The 26776-nt window shown below is 47.1% G+C and overlaps 1 protein-coding gene across 3 annotated transcripts; it reads left to right on the top strand.

The window, feature by feature from the left end:
* The first annotated feature begins 2094 nt into the window (after nucleotides 1-2094).
* On the top strand, nucleotides 2095-26054 carry ITPRIP (inositol 1,4,5-trisphosphate receptor interacting protein). Of its 3 annotated transcripts, none has more exons than XM_059851933.1 (3): nucleotides 2095-2206; nucleotides 7221-7327; nucleotides 19942-26054. In XM_059851933.1, exon 3 carries the CDS (start codon nucleotides 19955-19957, stop codon nucleotides 21602-21604), a length of 1650 nt encoding a protein of 549 aa, XP_059707916.1. In that variant the 5' UTR covers nucleotides 2095-2206; nucleotides 7221-7327; nucleotides 19942-19954; the 3' UTR covers nucleotides 21605-26054. The 3 variants fall into 3 exon arrangements, with proteins under 3 accessions (XP_059707916.1, XP_059707917.1, XP_059707918.1); XM_059851934.1 differs by having other exon boundaries at nucleotides 2169-2201; XM_059851935.1 differs by lacking the exon at nucleotides 2095-2206 and adding an exon at nucleotides 6838-7113.
* The last annotated feature ends 722 nt before the right edge of the window (nucleotides 26055-26776 follow it).

Here is a 26776-nt window from a genome sequence, read left to right as displayed (position 1 = left end):
ACTCTGAAAGCAGCTGGGAAAGATACCTAAAATTTGAGTCAGCCCAAATCCTGCTCTTGTCCTGCACCTGCTGATGGGATCTTAGAGCCCATTTTAGAAATAATATTATTATATCTAATTTCTGCTGCAGTAGTAGCCACATCACAGTGCCACAGTTAAGTCCCAAAGTGTGAAGAACTATGGTACTGCTACTCCACTGCTTGCAGCTTCAGGTCCTGCCCAGCATGTAAGTAAGGTTAGCGGAGCTTGGCTCATTATCAAATAAATTACTACCTTTAGCAAGATAATGATCTCAAGCCTTCTGCAGTGCAGCAATACTCAAACAATGAATCATGTCCTAGAGTTGTCAGTTGCTTCTAGCTTTCCCTCTTTCAGACTGCTGAACTGCATCAAAAGCCCCTTAACACAAATCAAATGAATTTGTCTTGGTTTGAGTTTTCCATTTATGTGTATTGTATTGTTATAATAATTTTATACCATCTTAGGTGGCACAGAAAGTAGATCCTGAATCTAGGATGGTGGGTATGTAATATAATCTGTGGAGATGTAAGCCTTCCTGTGAAAAATGATCAGGTCTTTTCCCTGTATCCCAGAGAAATTTTGCAGATACATATAAATTATAGCCACTGTAACCTATAGTGATTTGTATAGTCCAATGTGTATATCCATATAGATACCCATTCAGAATCAGTAATTTCTACTTATTGGGCTTTATGTGGGTGATATTTAATAGACTTTTTCCTCTGGGTAAGGTGATGAATAGCTGTGATCCAGGCAAAGGAGCTGGTTTCTCTTCTCCTGCTCCTGAAGTTCCCAGGGGAAATAAACAATGCATCAGACAGGCTGGGTCCTGCAGCAGGGAAGCAGGGAGATTCCAGTACTGCTCTTGCTAGAGATATTTCCATAGATTAGGGCATATGAGGAAGGAATGTACTAATAACACCCAGGTTGCTAATAAAACTGAATAAACTTGATTTGGACACTGAGGAAATAATGCCTGTATACACAATTACAATCACAAATCCTTGGAACAACACTAAAACTGTTACTTAATTTGACAAGCACTTCAGGAAATACAAAGAACAAGATGACTTAACATCACTCATGAGCTAGCCAGCTTCAGATCGAATCTGTTCCACCATTTGCCTGGTGCCTTTATGATAGTGCAAAGTCTTAGTGCAACATAAAACACAGACTGTCACCCACCACCACACATGTCCACCATCTGAGCTTTAAAATGATCAAAGCAGTGGTGGTGGAGAACATGCAACATGCCAGAGCAGTAGTAATAGAAACCAGTTGTTGCAATGCTGTGGAAAGAGGAGCAGTACAATATAGTTCCCTACTTCACATAGAAGTTACTGTGCTCGTGCCCTTAAGCTTCCTGTGAAACTGACAGTTGTTGAGAAAATTATTTTTGTGAGAAATACAAGAAGATGACCTTTAACTCTAGAATGAGGGTAGTGTTCGAAAACACTTTCAAAAATCCTTCACTGTGGCCTTGAACGTTGGCTGACACTTGCTGTGCCTCAGTTCCCTCGTCCCTACTAGGACTGAGCCTGTCAGAATTCAAAAACCATTCAGACAAACTGTCAGGAACATGGTGGGGTTGTCATGTGCAGAGCCAGAAGGTGACCCTGTGGGTACCCTCCAACTCAGGATACACAATGATTCTAGAGAAACTAGTACCACTTCTGGGCCACTTCTGGGGAAGGATGTTAGCAGCTCCACAGTTTTTTACTTGTGCCAGCTTGGAGCACGAAAATGGGTCAGCACTTCCGAGATCTACTCCTTTGCTTTGATAAGAACAGTACACGGGGTTCCGTGTTTCAGCTGCTTTCCTGACTTTCAGGCACGACCACCAGGAGGTCAGAACACATCCGAGAAGCAAGATGAGCGCATTTCCTCTCCGTCCGCCGTGCCCGCGGTCCAACACCATCTGGGAAGCTAATGGGGGAGCCGAGGGGGAGATCAGACAGCTCGCTGCCGCCCGCCGGGGCACGGCTCGGCTCCTAGGGCTGGCGGGGGTGGCCTGAAGGAGGAGAGAAACAACGAACCAGAGAGCAGCGGCAGCCCGGGCGGGGCGGGCTCCTGCCCGGAGCCGCGCGGAGCCGGAGCCGCGCCGAGAGCGCCGGTGTGCGCGGAGCGCCCGGAGAGGGGCCGCCGACCCGGCCTGGCCCGGCCCGGCCCGGTCCGCTCCGCTCCGGTGAGTCTGTCCGCGAACCCGGAGCGCGCCCGGGGGTGTGGGGGATGCGGGTCGGGACGGAGCGGCCGTGTGGGCTGCCCGCGGCGGGTCGCGTTGGTGTGGCTGTCCCCCGCTTCCTCCTGACGGGGTAACTTTTTGTGTTGTGCGTGTTCTCCGTCTCGGTGGGTACCGGGACACCGGCAGGGTCGGGCCCCTGGGAGGGGCTACTGCGCCCACCAAAGTCCCTGCAGAGTTTTGGGCATCCCTCTCCCTGCAGCCCAGGCGGGAGCCGGACGCGCCGGGCGGCGGGAGGGCGGCCGCAGCCCCTCGGGGACTCGGCGGGACCGAGCCGAGTGAATAGAGACCTCTCGGCCATCGCCCTTCGCTGGTGACACAGCCCGTGGTGTCCTGGAGCCAGCGCTGACCTCGGACATATACAGTCCATGCAAAATGCATCGCTGAGCCTCGCTGCTTGTTCGGTGTTACACAGCATGGGTTTCAAACTTCTTTCTTCTGAGATACACTACATCTCACTAAGGAGCACAGAGAGAAGGAGTGAAGCTTTCAGTGGAGCTGGAGGGATACTTTCAGTAGAGCTGCTCTTCATGTGTGGAGGCATGTTTCTGAAGGTGGCCAGCAGGTATTTGTAGCTCAAAGCAGAGTGAGCCAGGACTGTGATACTGAAAGTCAGTGGGCTGTAAAACTGATGTGCAGAATGTGAGCCTTACTGGCCTTTGCGTCTTCAGCTTGGCACTGTCCCACCAAAGCAGTTCTCTTGGGAACTGCCCTGCTAAAGTCCTTCAGGAAAATAGGACATGTTGCTATTGGCATCTCTTACATGGTCAGGCAAGATGAGCAGTGTCTCTGAGTGAACATTACTATTCATATGTTTTTAATGAGGGCTGCAGGCCTCACCCATACCCTGTGCGTTTCCTTCAGGCACAAGTGTTTGCCATGAGCTGCCAGGCAAGGACCTGAGCCACCACAGAAGTAGCGCTTGGACAGGAGAGATGCTGTAGTGCAGCTATTGTATTGTGTAAAGTTTTTTTAGTTTGGTTTGCTGATGATGGTAATGCTCTTCTGCAGCTCTGACTAAAGTGATTCTGGCCACCTTCATAGCCATCTGCTTTTAAGGTCAGATTTTCCTTGGAATAAGTGAAATGGGTTCTCTCAGTCCTCAAACAAAAGTAGAGCATACAAATTAGGAATAATAGCTTCAAGCCTTCTCTTCGGGTTTGTTTTCAGTACAATAGATGTTTCATGCTGCTCTCACATGGGAACTGCACATATTAAGTGTGATTGCCACAGATGTGGAGAAAGGTGAATTGATTTTTCAAATTCAGAGAAGAGTATGAGTTCTGGGACCAGTTCTGAGGGTTTCTTGGCTCTCACCTCTTGATGACACTATTGTTTGCTTGCATGACTGGTGTGTGCAGGAGTCAGTGATATATCTGTGTCCACACCAGTGGCATCTGTAAGGAAGAAGCATCCTGTGCACACCAAAGGCATTGAACTTGTTTATCAAGAACTCAGGTGGCGGCCCCTCACCTATCTTCCTCTTTTTGTTGCTTAGAGTATTACTATATACTAAGAACACCTTATTTTTTTTTCCTTTTTTTTTTTTTTTTTTAACGCTTCTTTTTTCTCTTCAAGTCAGACTAAATAGCCCTAGTCAGGGACTGAGGAATTTGGTTCTCCTGAATAATTGTTTTGGGCCATCTGATGACTAGGGCAGCCAAAAGCTGCATGTCCTGCTCCTGTTTTGTTTTCTTGTTGGTGTTATCCATGGCAATAAGGGCTCCTGGGTGTCTCTGCATGATGTCTCAGAGGGATGCCAATGCTTGTGATTCTTCTTGCATGGCAGTGACTAACACGGGAAAGGAACCTGATCCACAGAAACCTAACACTGGTGTTTCACAAGCTGATCTCACTAATTTCTGAGTTTGTTTTTTAAGTAAAATGGTATGGTTTTCCAAAAGACAATTTTAGTCTGGCTTTTGCAACCTGTTGACTGTGGTTTCAGTATCTTGGGCTTGCCTGCAGATGAATTAACACAGTGTATGAGCTCCATGAAGAGCCTGCATGAGTCTCCCTGCTATCCTGTGCTGTCGTGTCCTGCTCGCTCTGCTCTGCAGAATTGCAATTTCAATCCATAGCAATGGTGCAATGGAAACGGAAGCTGAAAAAAGTTTCTGGCTCGTTCCTTTAGATCCCCTTTAAAATGGACTGTTGGGTGGGCCAGCTTTTTCTCTCCCAAGTGTTATTCCAATCCATTTATACTGGGGAAAAAGCAGGTTTGCTGCCAGGCAGCATATTTTCCATCGGCACTTGTAATTGTTGGGTGGCGGAGAGAGGTAGAAACTCTGGTTTCCAGGCTGGAGGGAGAGACTGTGGCCAGGGTGTGCACGGGCAGCATTGTCATGTGCCCAACCATGAATTCCAGGTTTTGCAGGGATGTGGGCTCAGCTGTGTAAGCAAAACCTTCTGCCCGCTCACTCCTTGGCGGACAGGGAGGCAGGTGGCCAACCTTCAAGCAGCTTGAGGGATGAAGAGCTGGCCTGGGGTGTAGCTGCAGCAGGACTCTTTTTTTAGCTTTTTTATTCTTAGACACACGCACGTGGGCCATGCAAAGCTGGCTGAGCCAACCTTGACCAGCAGCAAAACAATCAGGTTTTGCTGCCATGACCTGAGGGCCAGATCAGCTGCTGAGCTTCGCTAGAGCAGGGACAGCTTTCATTTCTGTCAAGGAGAGGAGGCTCTCATATAGGGCTGGCTCAAAACAAACATTGTGCTGGGCTGCTCAGACTTCCTCATGAAAGCAGTGTTAAGAAGGCTTATGCAAGAAAAAGAGGTGATTTGAGGTAGCCAGCATGGCTTGACTGAGGGCAAGCCAATCTGGTGGCCTTCTATGATGGAGTGACTGCAATGTTTGGCAAGAGAAGACAGATTAATGTAACATACCTAGACTTCTGTAAGACCTTTGACATGATTCCATATGATATCCTCATCTCCAAATTGGAGAGAAATTAATGGGAAGGGTTGACTGGTCAGTAGATAAGGATTTGGCTGGATGGACACATCCAGAGAGTTGTGGTCATCGGCCCTCTGTCCAGGTGAGAGTTAGTCGTGTCCCTCAGGGACTGGTGTCTTTAATATCTGGATCAGTGGCACAGTGAGATCAAGTGCCCCCCTCAGCAGCTTGGCAGATGACACGCACCGGAGTGGTGCTGTTGGCACAACAGAGGGAAGGGATGGCATCCAGGGAGACCTGGACAAGCTTGAGAGGGCCCACAAGAGTCTCAGGAAGTTCAACAACACCAAGTGCAAGATGCTGCACCTGGTTTGGGGCAACCCCAGATATGAGGACAGAGTGGGAGAACTCATTGAGAGCAGCCCTGTGGAGAATGACTTGGGGTCTATCTGAATGAAAAACAGGATCAATGCAGCAATGTGTGTCCACAGCCCAGAAAGCCAAACGTGTCCTGGGCTGCATCCAAAGCAATATGGCCAGCAGGACATGGAGGGGATTCTGCCCCTCTACTCCACTCTGCTGAGACTCTACCCACAGTGCTGCATCCATCTCTGGGGCTCTCAGCACAGGAAGGACATGGAACTCTTGGAGCAGGTACAAAGGAGGCCACAAGATGATCATAGTACTGCAGCACCTCTCCTATCAAAACAGGCTGAGAGAGTTGATCAGCCTGGAGGTTCTGGAGAGACATCATTTTGGCCTTCCAGACCTTGATTAACCCATAAGGCTTAGTCAAGGTCTCTCCAACATCTGCAAACAAAGCTGAGGGAGACCTTAACTTAAACTATCTCTTTTGAGATTTAAAAATTATCTTAGCAAGTGAATTGTATGTCCCATAGAAGCAGTTCCTGCCCAGCATTTAATAGCTCCTTTCCTCCAAGCAGACACACCTGATGTAGCTCACTGGCCCTGAGCCACCATGAGACCAGACATTGCAGGCCCTGAGGGTTTACAGATATCCACTGGGATATTACAGTGCAGATCCAGACCTTTGGGGCTTGGGGTGTCTTTCTCCTGTGCTCAGCAGTCTGTGCTGCTGCTGGTGGTGTTGTGGCACACCAGCTGAGCAGAGGCACCAACAGCCCTGCAAGAACGGAGGGCTGGGCAGAGCCCATTTGCCCAATTTGGCCTCGCAGTGGAAGATGGAAACAGAGAAGTGAAACTGTACACACTGTCTGGTCAAAGCAGGTACGTGGGAGGGAGTGAACTGAAGGAGTTCAAGAGAGCAAGGATGCGTCAACCTAATGCTGAGCCCTTAAAATGGGCTTCAAGCTCAGCTCAGCCCACACTGATCGTTTCATCAGGCTTTGGATGAGGACATTGGGAAGGTTTGAAGTGGTGGTAGCTGAAAATGAGAGTGGTGCATTCCTCCTCCCCAGCCCATTTGTGTGCAGCTGGGGAAGAAGAATGTCTCTGTTCTCTGCCTGCAACCAGCTTGTTTGGTCTTCTCCTCCTCCTGGTTGTTTCCTGTTGCATATAAAATTTCTTCACTTCTCTATCCTAAAATATTGTAGTTTATCTTTTGCGGTTCTGTGTTTCACATCTTCCTGTGCTCTTACCCTTGCTTCCTGCCTCTTCTGTTTTCTGTTTCTTTCATAAGCTCTGTAAACCCAACTCCCCGAGCAAGTCTTTCTACCTTACAAGCTGCTTACAGAAGCTAGATGCCTTTTCTAGACAAACCAATCCCAGACAAAACTGTCCCAGCCCTTGCACTTATGCAGCTGCTCATTTGACCCTAATCCATTTTAAAAGGAGAGTGCTGGTGGGTGAGGATGGAGTCAGAGGAGGGAAGTCCTTTCTTGCCGACACCCATGGGAGAAGCAGCATTTTAACTCTTCCCTGATCATTTCAAACTGATTATTCCTGGTTTCTTGAGCTTTTATGATCATTTTATTAGGTAAGGGGGTGAGTTAATCTCTCTTTTAATCAATCCATAGTTTAGATAACTGCATTATGTACCCATCTTCTGCCTGCACTTCCTCATTCATTCTCTGTGTTTTGCAGACTTCCTGGCTGTGCTTCAGTGGCGGGTGACTGAATTTAGTCTTCTCTGCATCACGGTGACTGTAGTAATGCGAAGTTTAATGAGCACCTGCAAAGCTGTGTAGCAGGTAAGTGCTCCAGGGGTCATTCTTCCTTCCAGATTTGATTTGATTTAAAAAAGCTTCTTGATGGGCTCTCACTGGGAGATCTTAAGCCTTGCAGCAGAAATGCTGAAAGGAAATTGGTGTGGCTCATATTTTAGAAATGTTCCCAGCAGTGAGGTACAGACAGCTTCTTGCAAAGCAAAAGTAGCAATGTTGTGAAGGTTTAATTTGGAAATGGCTTCAGTGGGGAAGATCAGTGTTAAAAGCCTCTCCCTTTTGGACTTTCAATATAAAATTGGTCTTACCTGACTGCTTGGTACAGTTGAGATCTAGTCAGAGAGTGATAGCAGAGGGGAACCAAGGGTCCAAAGCTTTGCTGACATCAGTTACTGATGCATTTTCTGCTGCAGAGGAGAACTTGCCAGAAGTACCTTACCCAGACTGGGAAACTACTGGAATTCCCCTTCTTTAAGTGTTAGAGGGAGAGCAGATGCCTGGAAGTGCCTGGACAACTTCAGATGATCAAGGGTGACAGCAGAGGCAGACAAAAGGAAATAGTGCTTTCACAAGCCAGCGACGAGTGGAGTTTTCATGTTTGTATGAAAACCCATAAAAACACTGAAAGGAGAACTGGGTGAAACAAAGATGTCTGGCAGGGCTGCTCTGCAAGTGTGTGACAGGAGGCTCTACAGATAGTGGTGGGAGTGCAAGAGCTGGAGCTGATGACAGAGGGAGCTGCCAGAGCAGCACTCCTGGCTGCCGCAATGTCCTGCTACAGCTCTGAGTACCTGTTAGCTCATGCATTCCACGTGATTTTTTTTTTTTTAAACTTATTTATTCTGGATCTATGTTGGGTGGTGTCTGTCCCCTTTTTCCCATCACAGAGTTCAAACAGCTGCTCTGCTCTAGCAAAGCTAAGCTCAGAGAGTTCCCTGGCATGCTCCTCCAGCCAGCCCCGATCAAAGCTGTGAGAGCTGGCCCACTGCCATTCTCCTGTGTGTAAATGAAGCTCTTTCTCTTTTTCCTTTCCATTCACCATGTTTCATTATTATCCCTCCTCCAGAGGCAGGTTTTTCTGGCTGATCTAGCACATTATTTGTATCAGCCATATTTGCCTCAAGGCAGAGATGCTTTTTCAGCAGGTATATGAAAAATATCTGATGCATCCCACTGCCATGTATGTGGCTCAGAAAAACCAAGCATGGTGTTGGCAAGGATGAGGACCATTGCAGCCAGCTGTTGCAGACTTTAAGCCCTGCTAGGCACAGTCTCAAACTCATTGGGTTATTCTGGTTGCCTGGCAAAGGAAAACTCTTACTGTTCCTTCACTTTTGAAACCAGGGGAAGAGCACGTAGAGAAGGTTCTTATGCCTGATCAGGAAAAGGGACGTGAGTTAAAATGTGTCAGCTGAGCCACCTGTGTAACCAGCTCATCTTTTCCTGGGTTGCTTCTGGGTATGGTGGGTGCTTTCAGTTGAAAAGGTAGAGTTTGTGGTAAAACCCAGAAAAATCAATGTAAATCAGCTTGAGGGTGCTTTGCTTTCAGCTCTTCCAAGTTGCAGAGGGTTTGGTAGTGAGTGGTGAGCACCTGATGAGGAATGGGAGCAAATGGTTCCCATGCTGTTTGCAAGGAGGTAGAGTAGCTCCCTAAGACAAGATATCACCTGCCTGTGCCAGGATCCCAGCAGGGATCCAAACAGCTTGTTTTGGAGAAAGCACATGCAGTGATAAGGAGACTTTCCTGCAGGTAGGGGCAGCTAAGCAGTAGTCTAGACTGCCTTGGGAGGCAGAGATTTGCTGGAAGCTTTTCAGAACAAAGTAAACAGAGACTTGCCAGGAAATCATCCAGGCACAGTGTAAGCTATGCGTGTAGGCAGAGAGAAGAAACTCTATTGCTTTTTCAGACCTCTTTTTCCTCCTATTTTTTAAGCTCTTGTAGAGTGTTAACAAGTACCAGAGGCAGAGCTAAAGAGATGTTCTCAAGCTTAAAATGTCACACTTGATGTTCACAATATAATGCTTCTCAGAGGGGCCTGCTGTTCTGTATCTGCACCCAGAATGCTTCAATCCTAATCTGTTTCCTCCTGGATGTTCAGGTGCCTTTCTGCCACTGGTTTCAGAGGAGAATTTGATTTCTAAAGCCCTCTGGGGATTTATCAACCAAATACATTGGAACTATTCGAAATGTGAGGGAAAATACTTGAAGTTTCAGCAGCACACAGACACCTCTGCACTGCAGATTGCAACTCATTCATGGTAATGAAAACTTGCCCTTATCTTCCAGTCTTGCAGGGGCAAGAATGGAAGGGATGTCTTTATTTTGGGTAGCTGGAATCCATCAGTTGACCCTTCCCTCCTGTAACACACAATGACATAAATTATTTGGCACAGTAGGTGACTTGAGGACAGAGCTCTAGTTTGGTCCCACCTAGTGAGCTACTTTCCTCAGCTCCCACCTAGCTATGCTCAGTCTAAGAATCATGGCCATGCCCTTCTGCACCCAAAATCAAAAAAAGGTGCTTGGATTATGTTATCCCACCTTCCTGTTGACTCATAGCTGCATCGTGCTCTTGGAATAGGTGCAGGGCTATGATCTCACACTTTGACAGAGTTACAGCAGAAATGTCGACTGAAAGGGATGTGTTTGTGTGCTGAGACATCCACAACACGTGCTCTCAGCTCAGCCTTGTGTTTGCTGCTAGTCCTGGACGCTTTGTGAAGCTGGAGGCTCTGCTCCTTGCTGAGCTCCTTGCCTGCTGCAGCAGAGGGGGTTTTGTGCCTGTGAGCAGGGGCCCCAGCTATGACTCACAGCTCCCATGACGTTGTAACTTAGCCTTTAAGTGAGCCGAGAGGCTGTCCCTTGGCTTTCAGACAAAGCCTTCCTTTGTTGTGCTTAGGGTATAAAGAAAGCAACCGTATGTGCTCACCCCACACATCCCAAATGAAAACCACGTGGCTTCACAACCTTAATATTTGTGTGTTTGATATTTCTGCTGCAGCACTGCAAGTTACATCGCTCCTTTCCCCTTGAGTCTTTTTAGAGTTTTTCCTCCCAGCATTCAGTTTAGAAATTCTTCAGCAAATCAAAGAGCTCAGAGATGTTTCCTTTTCTCGGTAAGAAGAGGGGACTGAGCAGAGACCACATGAAAATTATTAAATATGAGTGCATGTGGCAATAGGCTGTCTCTGAGTCATTCCCTTGGGTGAAAATGGCTCTGGGTTGGTGGCCACGGGTGCTGAAAGAATGAGCTTCATGGAAATATGGTAGGGAAGTGGGGCAGTTTGTTTGCTTGTATGACTTTGCTTTCTTCTGCTGCTTTTTATTTATTCAAACTCATTTTGAAGAGCAGGATTAGCCAGAAGTGCTCTGCAGCCAACATATTTTTGTGCATGCGTCTGCCTTGGCAGTTTTTAGGTTTATGGCAAGTGAGCCAAGACTGGGATTTCTGCTTCCCAAAGCATTTGTGTTGTTTCTCCTGATCTTTTCTAGAGTCACTAGGTAATGAAGTAGGAGGGTTTGATTTTTCCTCAGAGACTGTGTGCAATGCACAGTGTCTCTGCTTAGATCAAGGAATCGTCTTGGTGAGGGGCAAGGAAAGGGGCAATGCAGTAGAAGTGCTCTTGTTCTCTCTTCCTTCCACACCCTCTACCCATCCCTGCAGGGGCTTTCACAGTCGGTTGGGTTGTGTTTTGCTTTTTAGTTTATTTAAAGAACTATATTGTGTTTAAAAAAAAAAAAGCTGGAATTTCAGGCAACAGAATAAAGCATTGCTTTTGATTTGCGTGGTGACGTTTTGGCAACAATAGCCAGCTTTTAAATACAGTTCTTTCCCTATTGTTTGAATACAAACAGCAGTGACTAGTTAGCAAAACAATGGTCCAATATCACACAAACCTTCAATCCCATCCAGTGGTTTTGGGTCCTGCAGGTTTCCTGACCTATGAGTGTGGCTTTGTAACTGAGTCAAGACTATGATGGAGTAGAAGATCTCACATCAGCCAAATTCCCAACCCAAGATGATAATTTCTTTTTGCTGTGTTTTTGTTCAATGTCTCAGTGTGGAAGTGTCTGGTGACTGCTGTGCTTTCTACTGTCTATAATATGTAAGTGCTCATTGTTCATGACTGAAATGGGACTTCATAGTTTCACATGTAAAATGTGATCACTCTGCAAGTCATGTCTGAGCCCTGCCAACATCCACATGTGCTCTTCTGAGATGTGCTGCAGTGCTGTATCCCTGCTGGGAAATCAACTTTCTAATAATGCTTCCACCAATTATTTTAATACCAAAGCATTTGTTCCAGTGGGTGTACAATTAAATTGAATGTACAAGGATGCATATACTTACCACGGGATGAGGAGAGCCAGAGTGACCACTGCCTGATTTAACAGCACTGGTGTGGGGCTTTTCCACCTTTCTGAGAATTGAGTGGGGAAAAGGAGGGCAGATTTAAACAAATATCTTGGCAATTGATCTCTTTCTCTACCCACCACCTCTCCCTGAAGTGGCTGCCAGGTGTGACCCATGAGCCATGGCTGCCTCACGTGCAAGGAGTTCTTGTGTGGCTGATGGGGTGACAGCCAGAGCAGGGCCCAGCAGGAGCACCAGGTGGAGGCCAGAGAGGATCTGTGCAGTGACAGTGCTCCATCCATTGTGGTTGACACTGTCAGGCTTTTGGTGGAGCAGCAGGGTGTTAGTCCATCTGTGCTGATGAAGGATTGTGCAAGGGTGACCAACGGTTGCCCAGGCTCCCGTCACGTTGGGTTGGAGGAGGAGAATGCTGGTAAGGGTGGTAAGCTAAGGGGTTTTTTCTTTGCCTGTGTCTTTTCTCCTCTTAAAAAAAAAAAGAACCCAAAACCAACAAAACCCACAAAAATTTGGTTTACTCCAGTTGTTTTCCTCACTATTAACAGACAAAACCAAACAAAATTTATTTGGCTTAAAAACACAGGCTGTTCCTGGCTGTAGTCCTGCTACAACAGCTCAATATGTGGGTGGGAGTCACATAACATACACACTTCCTACCTCTGCCCTCCTGCCTCTCCTGCAGCCAGCACTATGTTCCAATTTGTAAAACCCCTTCTTGGCCATAGCAGAGGCAACCCATTGCATTCCACAGACTGCATATGTCCTGCTTGCTGACAAGAGCTGAGCTGGCTTGCATAGTCAAAAAGCAATAAAAACACATTCAGGCAATGAGCAGGATGCTGAGTAACACATTCCTCATGCTGTTGGCTGTCTCCTGGTCTCCATGGGCACCCTCTCTTGGGTCCAGCCTTGCAAGGAGTGAGCAGTGAGTGCTTTGGGGACATGATGTGTCTCTGCGTTACTCATTACTTGTTAAAGCTGCCTTTAATGGTGGCTGCTGGCTCCTGGGGCAGGAAGAGGATCATTTTTTGATTAGTGTTTTGATTAGTGGCATGATACCTGTATGCACTGAGAAACAATGACTTAGAAATGGGCCCAATAAATCCCCACTTGATCATAAAACTGAAAATCGGACACGTGCCACATCTCTCTGGGTTTTGGAAAAAAACCCTAGAAGGCAAATAGCTCCCTTTGAGCCAGTAAAAATACTTTGTACTATCTAGGCTTTGGGGTAAAGGGGATTTTATGGCAACAGCTTGTAAATGCACCAGTGTACAGTGAAAGCTGAGGCAGGACAGGAGTGCCTCTGAACATCCTGGGTGCTACTGCAAGAAGAAAACAAAGAATACATCCTACTTGTACCCACAATGGGCACTGGAATGTTAGGGGGTTCAAAGTGCAGCAAGGGAGACTTAGCACAGCCTGAGAAAAAACTTCCTGATGGCAAAGGCAGTATATGACTGGAAGACAGGAGAGACTACCTGTCTTTCCTAGGGCCAGTCAAGCTCTCCTCTGCTTGGAGAGAAGCTGACAGTATCTGCTTCCAGAGCACTCCCAGTTCCCTTCTCATGTTCATTCCCCCCAAATCCGCCTGCCCTTTGGAAGTGAGGGCTGTCGAGTCCTGTACACAGGATGAGCATCAGCATTTCCTTGGAAATACCTGATCTGGTGACCCCCAGGAGGAAAATACTGTTTCCAACAGTGCACAGCAGACCTGTTGGGCAGGATGTCCGAGGCAGGCTGCGCGACTGACCCCATTGGCACTGCAGCAGGCCTGGGACAGGATGTCCACGGATATTGCAAAAGGCTCATGTTCTCAGTCAAACAGCAGAACAATAGCTGTCAGGCAAGTGGCCTTGTCCAACTGCTGTGCTGTGGCCAGGCAGCTAATCTGGGGTGTGGCTTCCAGGCATGGTTTGGAAGGCAGTTGCTCTGCCATACCTGATTGCTGTAGTCCTGTGCAGGCCAGTTGGCTGTTCTGGTTTTAAATGTGGTTGTGTTACCAGTCTCAACATCCAGGCCCCTGCATGTATTGTACCAATACATGTCAGTGTACCAATTCCTCATGTATTGGTGCATTTGGTCCTTCCCCACTTGAGGCTTTGGTGCAGAGCCCAGTCCCACCTCTCTGTGCTGAACCAGCTGTAATGGTGCTGGCATCTGGAATTCGGTACTTTGTCTGTAGCACTAATTGAATGCTGAAACACAAGTCAGAACATGAGTTAGAGCTGTTGTGGCTATCACTGTTCTGTCCCAGTTGAGATCTTGTCCCACTGATGTCCTGCACACCGCTTAATTCGTAGGGGCTGAAAGAACAGCACAAGCTGGTGCTGCTCAGGCTCTGAATTGGATTTTTATCCCTTATTTTCCTGTCTGGGCTGTGTGTGCTGCAGCTGACTGTGCTCAGGAGATGGGCGAGCAAGAGCCTGTCTTGGGTGCACTGTGCTTTGTGGGTGTGGGGTTATCTAAGAAACTGCCTCTGTCCAAGTTTTGAGCAGTAACAATAATACTGACATGCATCTCTGTAATTCCCATTTTTCTGTCATTGGGCAAGTTTCTTACAAAGCAGAGCTTGTAGTATCCACTAAGAGAAACTATGATTTCTTTCAGATACAGTGATATCTGTGAATACCTGCAGAGGTGGCAGTGATACTTGCAAATTGGAGAAGGATATGGTGCATTACTAAGGGCTTTCAGCAAACTTTTATTCTTTACTAGACCTTCATATATGCAGCAAAAGCTTTTTTCTGACTAAACACCCAAGGCCAGAAGTTTATTTGTTCACTGTTGTAGAGCAAGAGAAGGCATCACAGAGCTCCCAAAAGCTCAGCCATGAGGAAGCACTGCTGGGCTGGGCCTGAAACCCCTCAGACTGAGGATCACATCTTCCCAGTAAGAAAGTCCCAGGTTTAGTGCCTAGTTTGACCTGTTTGTCTTTGCAGTCAAAACAAGTAGCAGAGTGCTTTCCAAACCTCAAGAACCTTCCCAATAAGAGAGTCAAAAATCATATTTGTTCCCATGAAAGTTCTGGTTTCAAAAATTTGGCAGCTTTCAATGAAAAAAGCCTCCCAACCAGCTGTATTTTCTATCATCTACTTGAAATGCCTCTTTTTTTGCAGCCTACCAAAGCAAAACACAATGTAGCAGCCACCTTTCCTTGCCTTTTGTGTCAGCCAGACTGCAGGAAGCAATCGAGTGTGTTGTAAGTGATGTCTTGGCATGTTCCAGTGTAATACTGAACTGCACTCAGTGGCTTGACTTGGTTTATTCCAATTTAAGAATCAAAGCTTGAGCTCACTGCTGCCTGGTTTATTGCTGAACACCAGCCAGAGCATGTTTTGCTTACCGTGATTCAAAATTTAGAATAATAAAATAAATAAATAAAGCTGCATGAGGAATTCCTGAGTAAAGAAAGTTCACTGTTAATGAAAGGGAATACTTTCCCTTGTCTTCAGAGAAGGTGGAATGGTTATCTGGGCTCAGAGCACATGAGCAGCCTGCAGAGGCAAGCTGCAGGCTGCCATCTCTTTCTTTCCTTTGCCAGGCTGAGCAGAAGGCCATGCTAAAAATTAGGTAATGCTAAAAATTATCATCCCAACTGCAACACTCCTCCCCCTAACTTTCCTCTCTCTGCTCAAACATCTGTGAACTAACATTACACTATACAGCCTTCTAGGCAAAAGGTTCTGAAGCTGTTATGGAAAAGGGTGTGAGGAAGGCTTAGAGTCATCAGAAATTAAGCACATGTAGCTGGAAGGTACAGGACATTATTGTGACTTTGAGCATCATCATGTCCATGAAGGACTTTGCTGCTCCTCAGGGAAATCCCCTGTGACAGGGTGGCTTGGGAAGGGGCACACATTGCCATGGGGCAGCAGCTGCTCCACACAAATCCTTTATGAGCTCTGTGATGCCCCCAGGTGTGGAGGAGAAGAAGCTGAAGGTGGAGCTGCCGCTGCCTGGCTCTGTGAAGGCTTCTTCCTGTGCTGCTTCCCTTTCCTTTTGCTGTGCCACCTGGAACTGTGCTCCAGGCAAGCCAAACATCAGTAAATTGTGCAGCAAAGGGCTCTCAGATCAGTTAGGGTGAGAGCTGGCCTCCTTCTTCTGGCTTCAAGGCACCAACCTGAACTGCATGACAGCAGCACTATCATTCCCCTTCCTCTCTTGGGGCTTCCTGCATCATCCAGGACCTGCTCTGGAGCTGGTCAGGATCCTCCAGCTGGGGAGGCAGCTTGAGGTTTGAAAGGATGAGACCTAACCTGCCTGGGAGCTGAGGGTGGAGGGCTTTGGGTGCTCTTGGTGGACCCTTTGAACATACCAAGTGCTGCAGGATGCAGTTGATTGTTTGTAATCAGGCAATAGACTGATCAGCTGTTTTTATCTCTCTGAAACCTCACTCCCAGCTGGAGGGTGGGATGGTGTCTGCCCACTCACTTCCCAGGGTTGTGCAGAGTGGTCATTAACCTTAAACTCAGTGAAGCCCCTAGTCACTACAGCAGTGAGTGCCACAGAAAAGCCCAGAAGGAAACTAATTCTAGTGCCAGAGGCAGGTTTGAACAAGTAGCATCACATGCTGGGCAGTGAGCAGAGACAGCTTCACATCAAGACAGTGAGGTTTCACATAGCCTGGCCCTTCTTCATTTCCCAACCAGCTTTCTTTGGTCTTCCTGCACCTTTTCCTGCTTGGTGCCCATGGGAGAAAAGAAGGGTCTCTGCATTCTCACCTGGCCCAGGGAGCAGAGAGAGGGCTGCTTTGGCTGCTGGCAGGAGTGGCCTACCTGTGACCACAGCACTCTCTTGGGGGTGTTTGGAGCCCCAGGACTGCCACGAGAGGGTTTGCAGAAGGTAGGTAGGATGTAAGCCTGTTACTGAGTCCAGATGTTGTTTATACTCTAAATGGGAAAAAACTGTCAGGGTGAGAAATTCAGAAAAGGTGGCAGATTGCTTTGAGAACTTGCTATTTTAAAACTTATGAATACCTTTTATTTTTTTCCCCCCCATATTTGAAACATTGCTAAATTTGATGCGTAGATTGAAAAACTGCCATTTCTCTTTCTTGGTCTCAAGCTTGGAAAGGTTTGGACTCTCTCCCTCTTCCCCACACAAAAGCTGTCTCAGCCTGAGCAGGCATAAATATTTTTATCAGACTTAAATAGCTTGGGCTGAAGATAAAAGCAAGGGAAAAGAGCAGCCTTTGTTATGGGCAATGCTGGAGCGCCATAGCAGGCAGTGCTACTGGTTTCACCTGTATTATTGAGCCTTTCATATTAGCCAGGAAAGCTGTGTCTGGGAGGTGTGGGAATGCTCTGCCATACCATCCTGGCTGCTGCCAAGGGCAGGCTCCACTGATTTTGGCCACTGAGCAGCATTAACCTTAAACCTTAACTGAGGTTAATGTTTGGCTTCATTTTCTGAAGTGAGTAGCTGCAGTAGCAAAAGGGCAGTTTTGACCAGCAGAACTTCTCTGGGCTGAAAACAGACATGCCTCTTGCAAATCAATGTGATCTGAAGATCTTGTCACTTCCAGTTTCCAGAGGCTGATGCCTGTAGTGCTTGCTGAAGGAAGAGGTTGCTGCAAAATGAGCTGGGGTATCCTGGAATGTCAGTGTGACCCACAGTGAATTCAGTTGAGCCAGCCACTGATGGACCTGGGGCTGTCTGGCCTAACCCCTGCTGAGCTTTGGGACAGGTAACCTGTGGCAGCAGTGTGCCCATGGGCAGCTGGGCATGAGAAAGAAGATCCTGAGGAAGCTGACGTCTTTCAGCCTTACACACCTCAGAAGTAATGTGGTAACAGTAAAATGTTTCATCTGCAGGGACAGTGGTTTAGCAGAGCAGAGCAGTGAGGTCATCCTGGTCAAGACTGCAAGAAGGAGGCACCTGGCACCTGGCCATGTTATTTTTAAGCTTGGAAGGCACACGTGGTCTGCAAGAGGGTAGCACTAAGGAAAGGAACTCACCAGCACTTCCTGCCCTGCCCCAACAAACTGATAAAGCCCTTTGCAATGCAGGGCGACCCCAGTTTATTTTTAAAATGTAGCCAGGCGTGGAGCTCACAGAATAACTGGAACACCCAGATTTGGGCATTAATTCAGCTTTAATTCATTGCCTGATGAATTAAAGAGTTAATGTAAATGTTAAAAAGGACAAGATAGGGCCACAAACTATTTCCAGAGCAATGTCTGCATAAGAACATTCATCTATGCATGTGCATGGGATCTAAAAAAAGGGTGGCTGGTAAATGTTACACAGGGAGGGGCATGGAGCATTATCCTGAGCACCGTGTGAATTTTCTTGCTGCTTGGACAATGCATCTCAATCCTGTTCCCTTCCCTTGTTATTCTCGTCCCAGCCCTCTCATAAGCAAAGATAATTGTGTGCTGAAGGATACAGTTCCCATGTACAGTAACTGCTCACATCAAGGAAATCCAGGTTCCTGCAATCAAAACCAGCAGTTTGTTGTGCAGTTACAATAACAAGGTCCACTGGGGTGGATCTATCTTTATTGTGTGCTCTGTGGAGGCATAAATGAGATTGCCAGAGATATTTTCCTTTTTGCCCAGATGCTGGGACAGCAGGATTGCTGTGGCACCAAAACATGCTGGGTTCAAGCCAGGAAGGAGCTATTCCAGGGGGTGGGAATTACAGCCCTGAGCCCCTGGAGCACACAGAGTGCCTCACCATCTCTTGGCTCTCTGTGAAACAGCTTCATTCCCACAGCAGAATTACTTAGGAATGAGATTGCTATTTCTGGTCTGATTGATGAAGTATGTTATTGGTAGACTTTATTTCTGTAACAGAAACCCTTCTCTCTCAAGCACTTTTGAGGCATTAAAGCAGCTGCCCTAAAATTTCCCAGCTGGAAGAAGAAATATCCCTGCTTGTCCATCTTGTCCTTCTGATCTTCCTGTGCTAGGACTGAGAGGTGATTTTGCTAGAAAGGGGGACTGGTGAGCTTCCAACATCACAGCAACAGGTGACAACTTCAGATTGTACTGCCCTGAGCAGGCACTTGGGTTCTTGATAGTGATGCCAGCCCTGCAGAAACAGAAATGCCAGCTGGGAGGAGACAGCCCAGGCTTTAGCCTGAGCACCATCTGGCCCAGCCCTCTAGGAGGCCTTGTCACCACCAGGCAGAGACCCTGGTAATGGGACCATGTCCCAGAAAGTTGGGAATTAAATCCTTTTATTGTGAGCCCCATGGCACAGAAAGCTTTATTAAATGTGGGGTTGGAGCAGCAGAGCCAGTAACCACACAAAGCCACTCCAAAACACCCTAGTGGTCTCAGTCATGCCAAGGGCCTGTGCAAGGGGTGACACATGGGGCTGTTCCTGGCACATGACTGGGATGGGGCTCACAGCCTTGCTGAGGTCACTGCACATAGGAGTGAGCTGGCTGCAAGCGCAGCTGTTAAGGGGTGCTTGGGGGAGATGGCTTAGATCAAAGCCATGGTGTTTACTAATGTCCTCCACAGGTCAGTAGTGTAGTAAGCACCAAAAATAAGCAGCCTGATGCTTTTAGAACCACTGGGCAAAAGGAATACCTTTCCATTTTAGCAGTCTCTGTCTCTGCCCTTTTTTTGGGAACTGCCATCATGAGCCATCCTGGGGCCAGGAGGGTTTGCCACAGTCTGATCCTGATGGTGCTGAAAGGCAGGAGGAGCTTTGCCTGTAATGCCTGCTTAGAAGCACAAAACTCTGCAGGCTTGTTACTACCCAGGTGCAGCTCACCAGCAGGGCAGTAAAGGTTGCCCTGATGCAGGCAGGCTGTGTGGGTTCCCAGACATGCTTAACATGGAACATAGCCAGGAGAGACCTGCCTATGCACTGCCAATCTGAAATGCTAAATTCATTTTGAGGAAAAGCAGTGCTCATCTCCAGTCCTGCTTTTATACAGCTGGGGAGGTTCTGCCTGCTTATTTTTTTCCTTTTCTGTCCAGGGAATTTTAAAGGAGAGGCAAAGGAAGGACGTGCCCTCCCATACTGCCCAACAGCATCATAGTGGGTTGACAGCAGGAAGTGCCTTCAGAGTTCTGTTTTTCCAAGTTCATTTGATAAGAGACACTTTCATCCTCACCGCCAGCTGATAAAGCCTCTTGGGGAAGTTGGTTGATAACTTGCAGAAATGGGTGTGCACTTAGTGGTTTCTAGATTCAAGCATTTTTTCCAGGGCTGGAAAGGATGTCAAAGTTCTTGTTGCAGTATGAATTTATACTTGAGGGAATGTATTCCAAATCATGGGTCATTTCACCTTTCTTTCTCTTCCAGGGAAGGAACTGCCATGCCCGTGGGACTCTTCCGGGTGTGCCTACTGGTGATCACAGCTATTGTCAACCACCCGCTCTTCTTCCCTAAGGAGAATGGCACCGTCCCCGAGAACACAGAGGAAATCATCCAGAAGATGAAGGAGCGGGAGGAGAGTCTGCGGCTGGAGCAGTTGCGCTTGGAGCAGGAAATCGCAGACCAGGAAGCCACACAGAAGGCTCTGGAAAAGGCTGCCGTGGTAGTGGAGGAAAGCAAAGAGGAAAAAGTCCGATGGGATATGTGGACTGCCCTCTCCATGGTCATCTTCCTGCTGATCGAGCTCTGGAGGCAGGATTTCCAGGAAGGGAATTGGCAGGACATAGGAGGAGAAGAGGATGACATGGCAGTGCTGGGGAAAGCCTTTAAAGGAGTGGCCTTGCCCGACAAGGCTGTCCTGGCCAGCTTCTATGAAAAGCGTATCCTGGGTACCACCGGAGACATGGCCAGGATGCGGGAGATGGTGGAAGGCTTTGCAGACGACCTGCTGGAGGCCTTGAGGAGCGTCTGTAACCGGGATGCTGACATGGAAGTGGAAGATTGCATGGGTGTGGGGAGCATGTATGAGAACTGGAGAGTGCGTAAACCCTTCGTCTGTGATCTGATAGTGCCTTTTGCTCCCCCGGAGCCTTACTGCTTTCACTGCCAGACCTGGTGCTCTGGTGACTCTTTTCCCCCAGATGAACAAGGTTATGGCACTATCAAGGTGTGCAGGGCAGATGAGGATGTGACGGGTTGCATCTGTGACAAGACTAAACTAGGGGAAGATATGCTGTGCCTCCTCCATAGCCAGGTCAGTAGTACCGGGCCCAGCAGTGAGATGGAAGACCTCCTGTGCTTCAAAAATACTCAATATCTGGATGCCGACCAAGTCATGAAGTGGTTCCAGATTGCTGTCACCAAGGCCTGGAACAGAATCTCCCACAAATATGAATTTGACCTTTCCTTCAGCCTCCTGGACTCACCAGGAGCCCTGAAGATAAAATTTAAATCGGGGAAATCAATTGCCTTCAACCTCACCCCTGTGGTGCAGTATGAGAACTCTGACGTTTATTTCATCTCCCACTTCCCTCGGAGCAGCCTGGCCACAGACGTCCCCTCCAGCACCCACTGGTTCCTCACCTTTGCAGTGTACGAGAGGAGGTTCATCCAGCTGGTCTCCAAAACACTGCCTGCCAATGCCTGCCACGTCAGCTGCCTTCAGATCCTCTCCTTCCTCCATGGGAAGCAGTGCAGCCTCACAGGTCCCAGCGGGCTCACCAACTACCACCTGAAGACAGTGCTGCTGCATCTCCTGCAGGCACGTCCCAGCCAGGACTGGGCCCCAGAAAAGCTGGAGGCCCGCCTACAGGACATGCTGAAATTCCTAGAGAAATGTTTGCATGAAAAGAAGCTTTATCACTTCTTTATTGGCAATGGGAAGGTACCAGCAGAGCTGGGTTTCCCCATCATATTTCAGAGGGCTGAGCCTCTCAACCTTTTCCGTCCCTTTGTGCTACGCAGGGACATTTACAGGAAGATGGTGGACACGTTCCACGAGATGCTCAGGAACATGTCTGCACTGATAAATGAGTACACAGTGCACATTCCCCTTGCACATACCAATGGGATCCGTAAGGAGCCCCTTTAACCAAAGCCAAACTCTAAGCACAAGTCCAGAGGGCAACTTTCTGAAGCCTCCTGGAGACAACTGACTTTGCCAGTAGAGCTTCTTGTCTGGAGCTGAACCAGTCCTGGGCCATGGTTCCTGCTGAAAGGAAGAGGCTTTGGGGGGGAGAATAGGGAGAAACTGGAAGATGTGGTGAAGTAGGTTTCTGCTCCACTGCTGTGCTTGGTTTTATGCAGCTAAGAATATATTTTTTCTATTGTGCCTCAGTCATGCTACAGCAGTGGTGAGCAGTAAATATAAGTAATTTATTCAGATTCCTGCAATGCAGATGGGGGTGGGGGTGTGATGGTGGCCAAATACTTCCTTCAGAAAGGGCAGATAAAAACAGGGTGGGGGAATCAGAGACAGGATCGTGGGATCAAAGAAGCCTGTCTGCTTGCAGACAGCAGGAGCTCTTTCACCAGTGGGAGGTGCAACATAGGTCTACATGCTGGTGTGGAGAGGAGGAGGGTCATGCACAAGATCTGGACTGGATGGAGGTCCTTAAATAAAGCACAGCTTCAAAAGGGAACTGTAGTTAAAAAAAAAAAAAGAAGAAGAAAAAGCCTTCTGGATTGGACCTGCAGCAGTAACTTAAATGGCTTGTCCTGTCCTTCAAAAATACTGCACATATTTTCTCCTATGGGAGGATGTAGCAAAGCAGGGTCTGTGTCTTCAGACCATTTCATTCGAGTCTTCCATGGTAACATGGCTAGTGGTTTATATACCTGCCCATTTTGTATGGATCAATGAACAGGAACTTTTATTATCTTAGATAAAAGAAACACCACTACTGGGTTCTGACATTTTGGATTGTTTGTTTTCCTTACCTTGGTGCACCAAGGCATGAGAACAGCCTAGAGAGAAAGGAAAAGCAGGGCTTGAACTATATCATCTTTGAAGGTCCCTTCCAGCCTAAATTATTCTGATTCTATGACTACTCTAAGTTTTGCTTCCATAAAAAAAGCAGTTCTCCAAAATTATCCTGTAATGAAGCCAATCTCAGAAGTCTGGTAGCAGGAGTGATCACCCTCCAAATGAGAGTGTGACTCTCTGCACATGGTTTTAATTAGGCCAAGGCCAGCAGGGAAGGAAGGGATGAAAAAGATGCAGATATAGTAGATCTGGGCAGTGCTGCTTGCAGCTGCCTTATGATCTATGTTCTGTTCCACATATGCAGGCAAAAGCTACTTTATACATTCTGTTCTCCTCAATCATTTTAAAGACTGCTGCTCTGAGGACCTGCACTAGTAGACTGTAATTTGCTGAGCTGGGAGTGCAAAGAAGGAGAGCTGCTGCAGGCTTTCAGGCCGGGGGAGAATCTTGAGGCATGTGCTAAAAAAAACCCCAAAACATGTGGAAATGGAAATGCCTGAAATCCCACAGGAAGCATGTTAGAGCTGTGCCAGTGGGCTGTCCAGCCCCAGCAAGGTGGCTTTGCTGAAGGAGAGGACTCAGGAGATCCTCACCCTGAGTGTGGGGTCCAAACCAGGGCCCCAGTGCATAATTGCTTTATGCTAGTACCAGAAGCCTGGCCTCCAGTGCTAGGGGCCTTTCCTACCATTTTCTCACACTAGGATTCCCTGCAAAGATTTACACTAGGGCTTCCCTTAATCCTGTTTACTAGAGAGTGGTTGTTCTGTGAGGTAAGACCATCAGAGATGCTTTTACCATCACTCCACAGGTCCCTTTTTATCAATCCTCTCTATCACATCAGAGAGAAGATTCAGTCCTCTATCTGGAGCAGCACACAGCATGAAGCTTGTTATCCAGTTGATAAGCAGACTCTCCACAGACATGTCCTCTCTTTCCTTATCCTGGTAAAAACTATTTCATCACCTCATTGGTGTCTGCTCTTCTCTGTCCTGCCACCACTGAGGGACACTTCACACACAGAGGCAGAGGAAGCTGTAACTACTGTCTCCACATCTGGTTTATAAGAAAGCACATATTGTGACAGAGCTATGCCCAAAGTGCTGCCTCCCTTGGCTTTTATTACCACAGGTAGTTAAGTAGGATCTCTGAACAGAAAGTGAGGGATAGGTAGGAATGGGGGAGAAGAGGCTGGTGGGTAATGACAGTAGGAAAAAGTCTTGGATCATCAGTGCTTGCTTCAGCATCCTTGGTGATGAGTGCCTGGGAGACTGCCAGGAGAGCAACAGGGCAGGACTAATTGCTGACGCTACCGAGTGCTGTAAATCCCTGGCTTTCCTTAGTACAGCCAAGAAGGCTTTTCCCAGTAGGAAAGAGAGAGGGAGCAATCTAAAGGGCCGTGGCAAGCAGGTAGTGACAAGCAGAGGTACAGGAAGGGGGGGTCAGTACTGGAGCCTGGAGGCTACCTCAGAAGCTGTGTGAGTCATTTGCAAACCCAGGTGATTTTCCGTTTTTACCTGCCCAGGTTTACTGCAAAGTGCCTGTAGCAGACCCAGCTTTACATGGACTGCTGGCAGGTGGGTCACCCTGGAGCAGTTGTGGCTGGAGTTGCTTCTAAATGTGCTCCCAGCCCAGCCAGAGAGAAATTAGAATTTCTCTGCCATTTCCTGTCAGGAATCTAAATTTAGACTGTCCAAAGAACAGAAACAAATTTGTGACCCAGGTCTCTCAGGAAATGACATTCAGAGTTGAAAAATAACTTTTATATAAGGTTGAGCAGGAGGACCATGAGAAGAAAAGGCTGTTGAACAGAATAAGGTAACTCCCCTATTAAAATGTCAGAACAAAGCTTTGCAACACCAGTTGCAAAGGGCTTGTAAACGTGCCCAAACTTGTCTTTACACAGCCCCAAGCACTGCTGCTCAGACTCAAAGGGAACCTGAACTGATAAGTGGATTGAGTCTTTTGTTCTTTGTTTTCTGTACTTGCATGCTTGTTCTCTCTTATGCCCAAACTGACCCTGAAGTGTTCCCACGGGGTTTAGTTGAGCAGAAGCTGGAGCTGAATCAAGTAATTTATGAATTTGATTCCACTGAAAGCAAATTGCTTGGCTTAGTTTTCCTACATGCAATATGCTCATTTTGCCCTGAGCACCTTTAAAGTGATCTGGTCTGTGCATTTAGGCTGTGAAGTGACCCACTCATACCTGTTGGGGAGAAATGTTATCTGTGATTATAAGCTGTGCTTCAGTCAGCCTCAGAGTGGAGATCTTCCTTGCAAACCAAAGGCAGAGACATGTCCCATCAGAGGAGAGGCTGGTACACAGTGTTTCTTTGGACCACATCTCTGCCATGGTACAAGCAGGCCATGATGTGAAGCACATCATTCCTTGGACTTCCATGTCTGTCCTGGATCAAATCTTTGCCCGCCAAATATTAGCCTATTAGTAAAAGCCCATGCTCACAAAGTAAGGTTTATAAGACAATTCAGTTCCATCAGCTGTCAGCCAGTAAAAATGCTTTAAGACGTTTTAGTGTTGCCCATGGGCAGTTCTGCCTTGATTGAAATCTGGGTGGGTAATCATAGGAAGCAGCTTTAAAGGAAGGGAGTAGAACTGAAATTTTGTGGTTTAAAGTGAAAAACGTTCTTTTAGAGCCAAACTGCTTATGGCACCTGAGTAAGAAACATATCTTTGACAATGCCTATATCTCTGTGAGACATCCTAAGGAAAGGTAAACAGCCTGTCCTGGACTCTCAATACTGTTCTTTCCTTTTGCTAACCAGGTGAATTCAACACATAAACTCCAAGTGCCTTCCACTGGTTTCCAGCCACTCCCTGAGCCCTCAACTTGTGGTTTTAATATTTTATTACAGGCTCTGTCAAAGCAATGAAATTAGTGGTGGGTTGATAGCAACCACTGATCTACAGCATAGCCTCAGGAGCCGTTTGCCCTTAGAAAATGTCTTGGTCTAAGGTTATTATTGCTGTACAGGAGCTGAATGTCTTCTAAGGGGTGGTGTTGGGTGTTCACTGTTAAGCAGCCACAGAAAAGAGTTTCTCTCTTTCCAAATACAGGTATATACAGGGGTATAAAGATGTAGTTCAGCAAAATGACCCAAAAAATTATCCAGTATTTAAGCAGCAGGATTTGGTGTTTGTTCACCAGCCATTTTTAATGCAAAGTCTTTACAGTGTTTTTTCTGTGGTGAAGAAATGAGACTTTAGGCACCTGTAACAGCTTTGCTGCTGCTCAGTGAGGAGTTGTCTCTCATAGGACCCTACCTAGTAAACAGCTTTATTTATTACTTGTTTTTTTTTTAGAAATGGGGGAGGTCTGTGTGTAACATGTTAGCTGAGAAGCAAAACTGTAGTACAGAGATGAATCTTGGCAATGCAGCCAAGATGGGCAGTAACACCACAACTCTCCAGACTAAGGTCTTCCTTGATGGACAACGCTGTACTTAAACCGCTGCTTCTATAGCAGGACACTGTTGAATTTGTATAGATCTTCTCATGCAGCTTTATTTATAATAAAGGAAGTCTTGTACAAAAGCTAAATGAGCATGAAGTCTCTTTTGTTTCTAGTTCCATGCAAAATGTTTCTAAGAGAGCAGAAGGAAGGAGTGGGGATGTTTCCAGTGTGATCCCAGCACAGGGAGCCCAGCAGCAAGAATTCCTGAAGAAATTATTCCAGAATAACATGAACATAAATTGGGATAGCTATTCCAGAATAATGCCAGGGATGTCATTCTTCTTGAGAATATGAATCCACAGGAAATCAAAGTAATTATTCTGAATATGTCTGCTCAAAAACACCCTTTCATGGCAAGCCCTAAATAATGCTGATAGATTTTGCCCTTATGGGCTGACCAAGAAACCTCCTGAATTTCCATTTCACCCAGAGGAATCCTCTTTACCTGCTTATTTTATGGGTACCCACAGCCAAGTTCAGCAACCACCCACAACCTGCTTAACTCCTTTGCCTGGCTTAAGGGAATGGCACCTCCTTGTTAACATTCTAATATGCTCTGGCTCTGGAAGCACACCCAGGGCTAGTCATTAATTCATATAATAAAAGCACCACTGTTTCCTTAGCAAAATGTCTTCCAGCCCCACAGAATGCCCTGCACGCCTTTAATAACTCTGCCTTCCAGTGCTCACTGGGGCTGAATCACCACTGTTAGGTCTGAGAGGCAGCTGGCTTTAGAGCTGCAGCCCAAATCTACTTAGTCAGAAGTTAGAATTTCCCAGGGTCAACCACATATTGCTGGAAAGGAAAT

The sequence above is a fragment of the Haemorhous mexicanus genome, chromosome 7, assembly GCF_027477595.1.
Source record: "Haemorhous mexicanus isolate bHaeMex1 chromosome 7, bHaeMex1.pri, whole genome shotgun sequence".
NCBI classification, from domain to species: domain Eukaryota; kingdom Metazoa; phylum Chordata; class Aves; order Passeriformes; family Fringillidae; genus Haemorhous; species Haemorhous mexicanus.
This window is presented reverse-complemented; position numbering and strand designations above follow the sequence as displayed.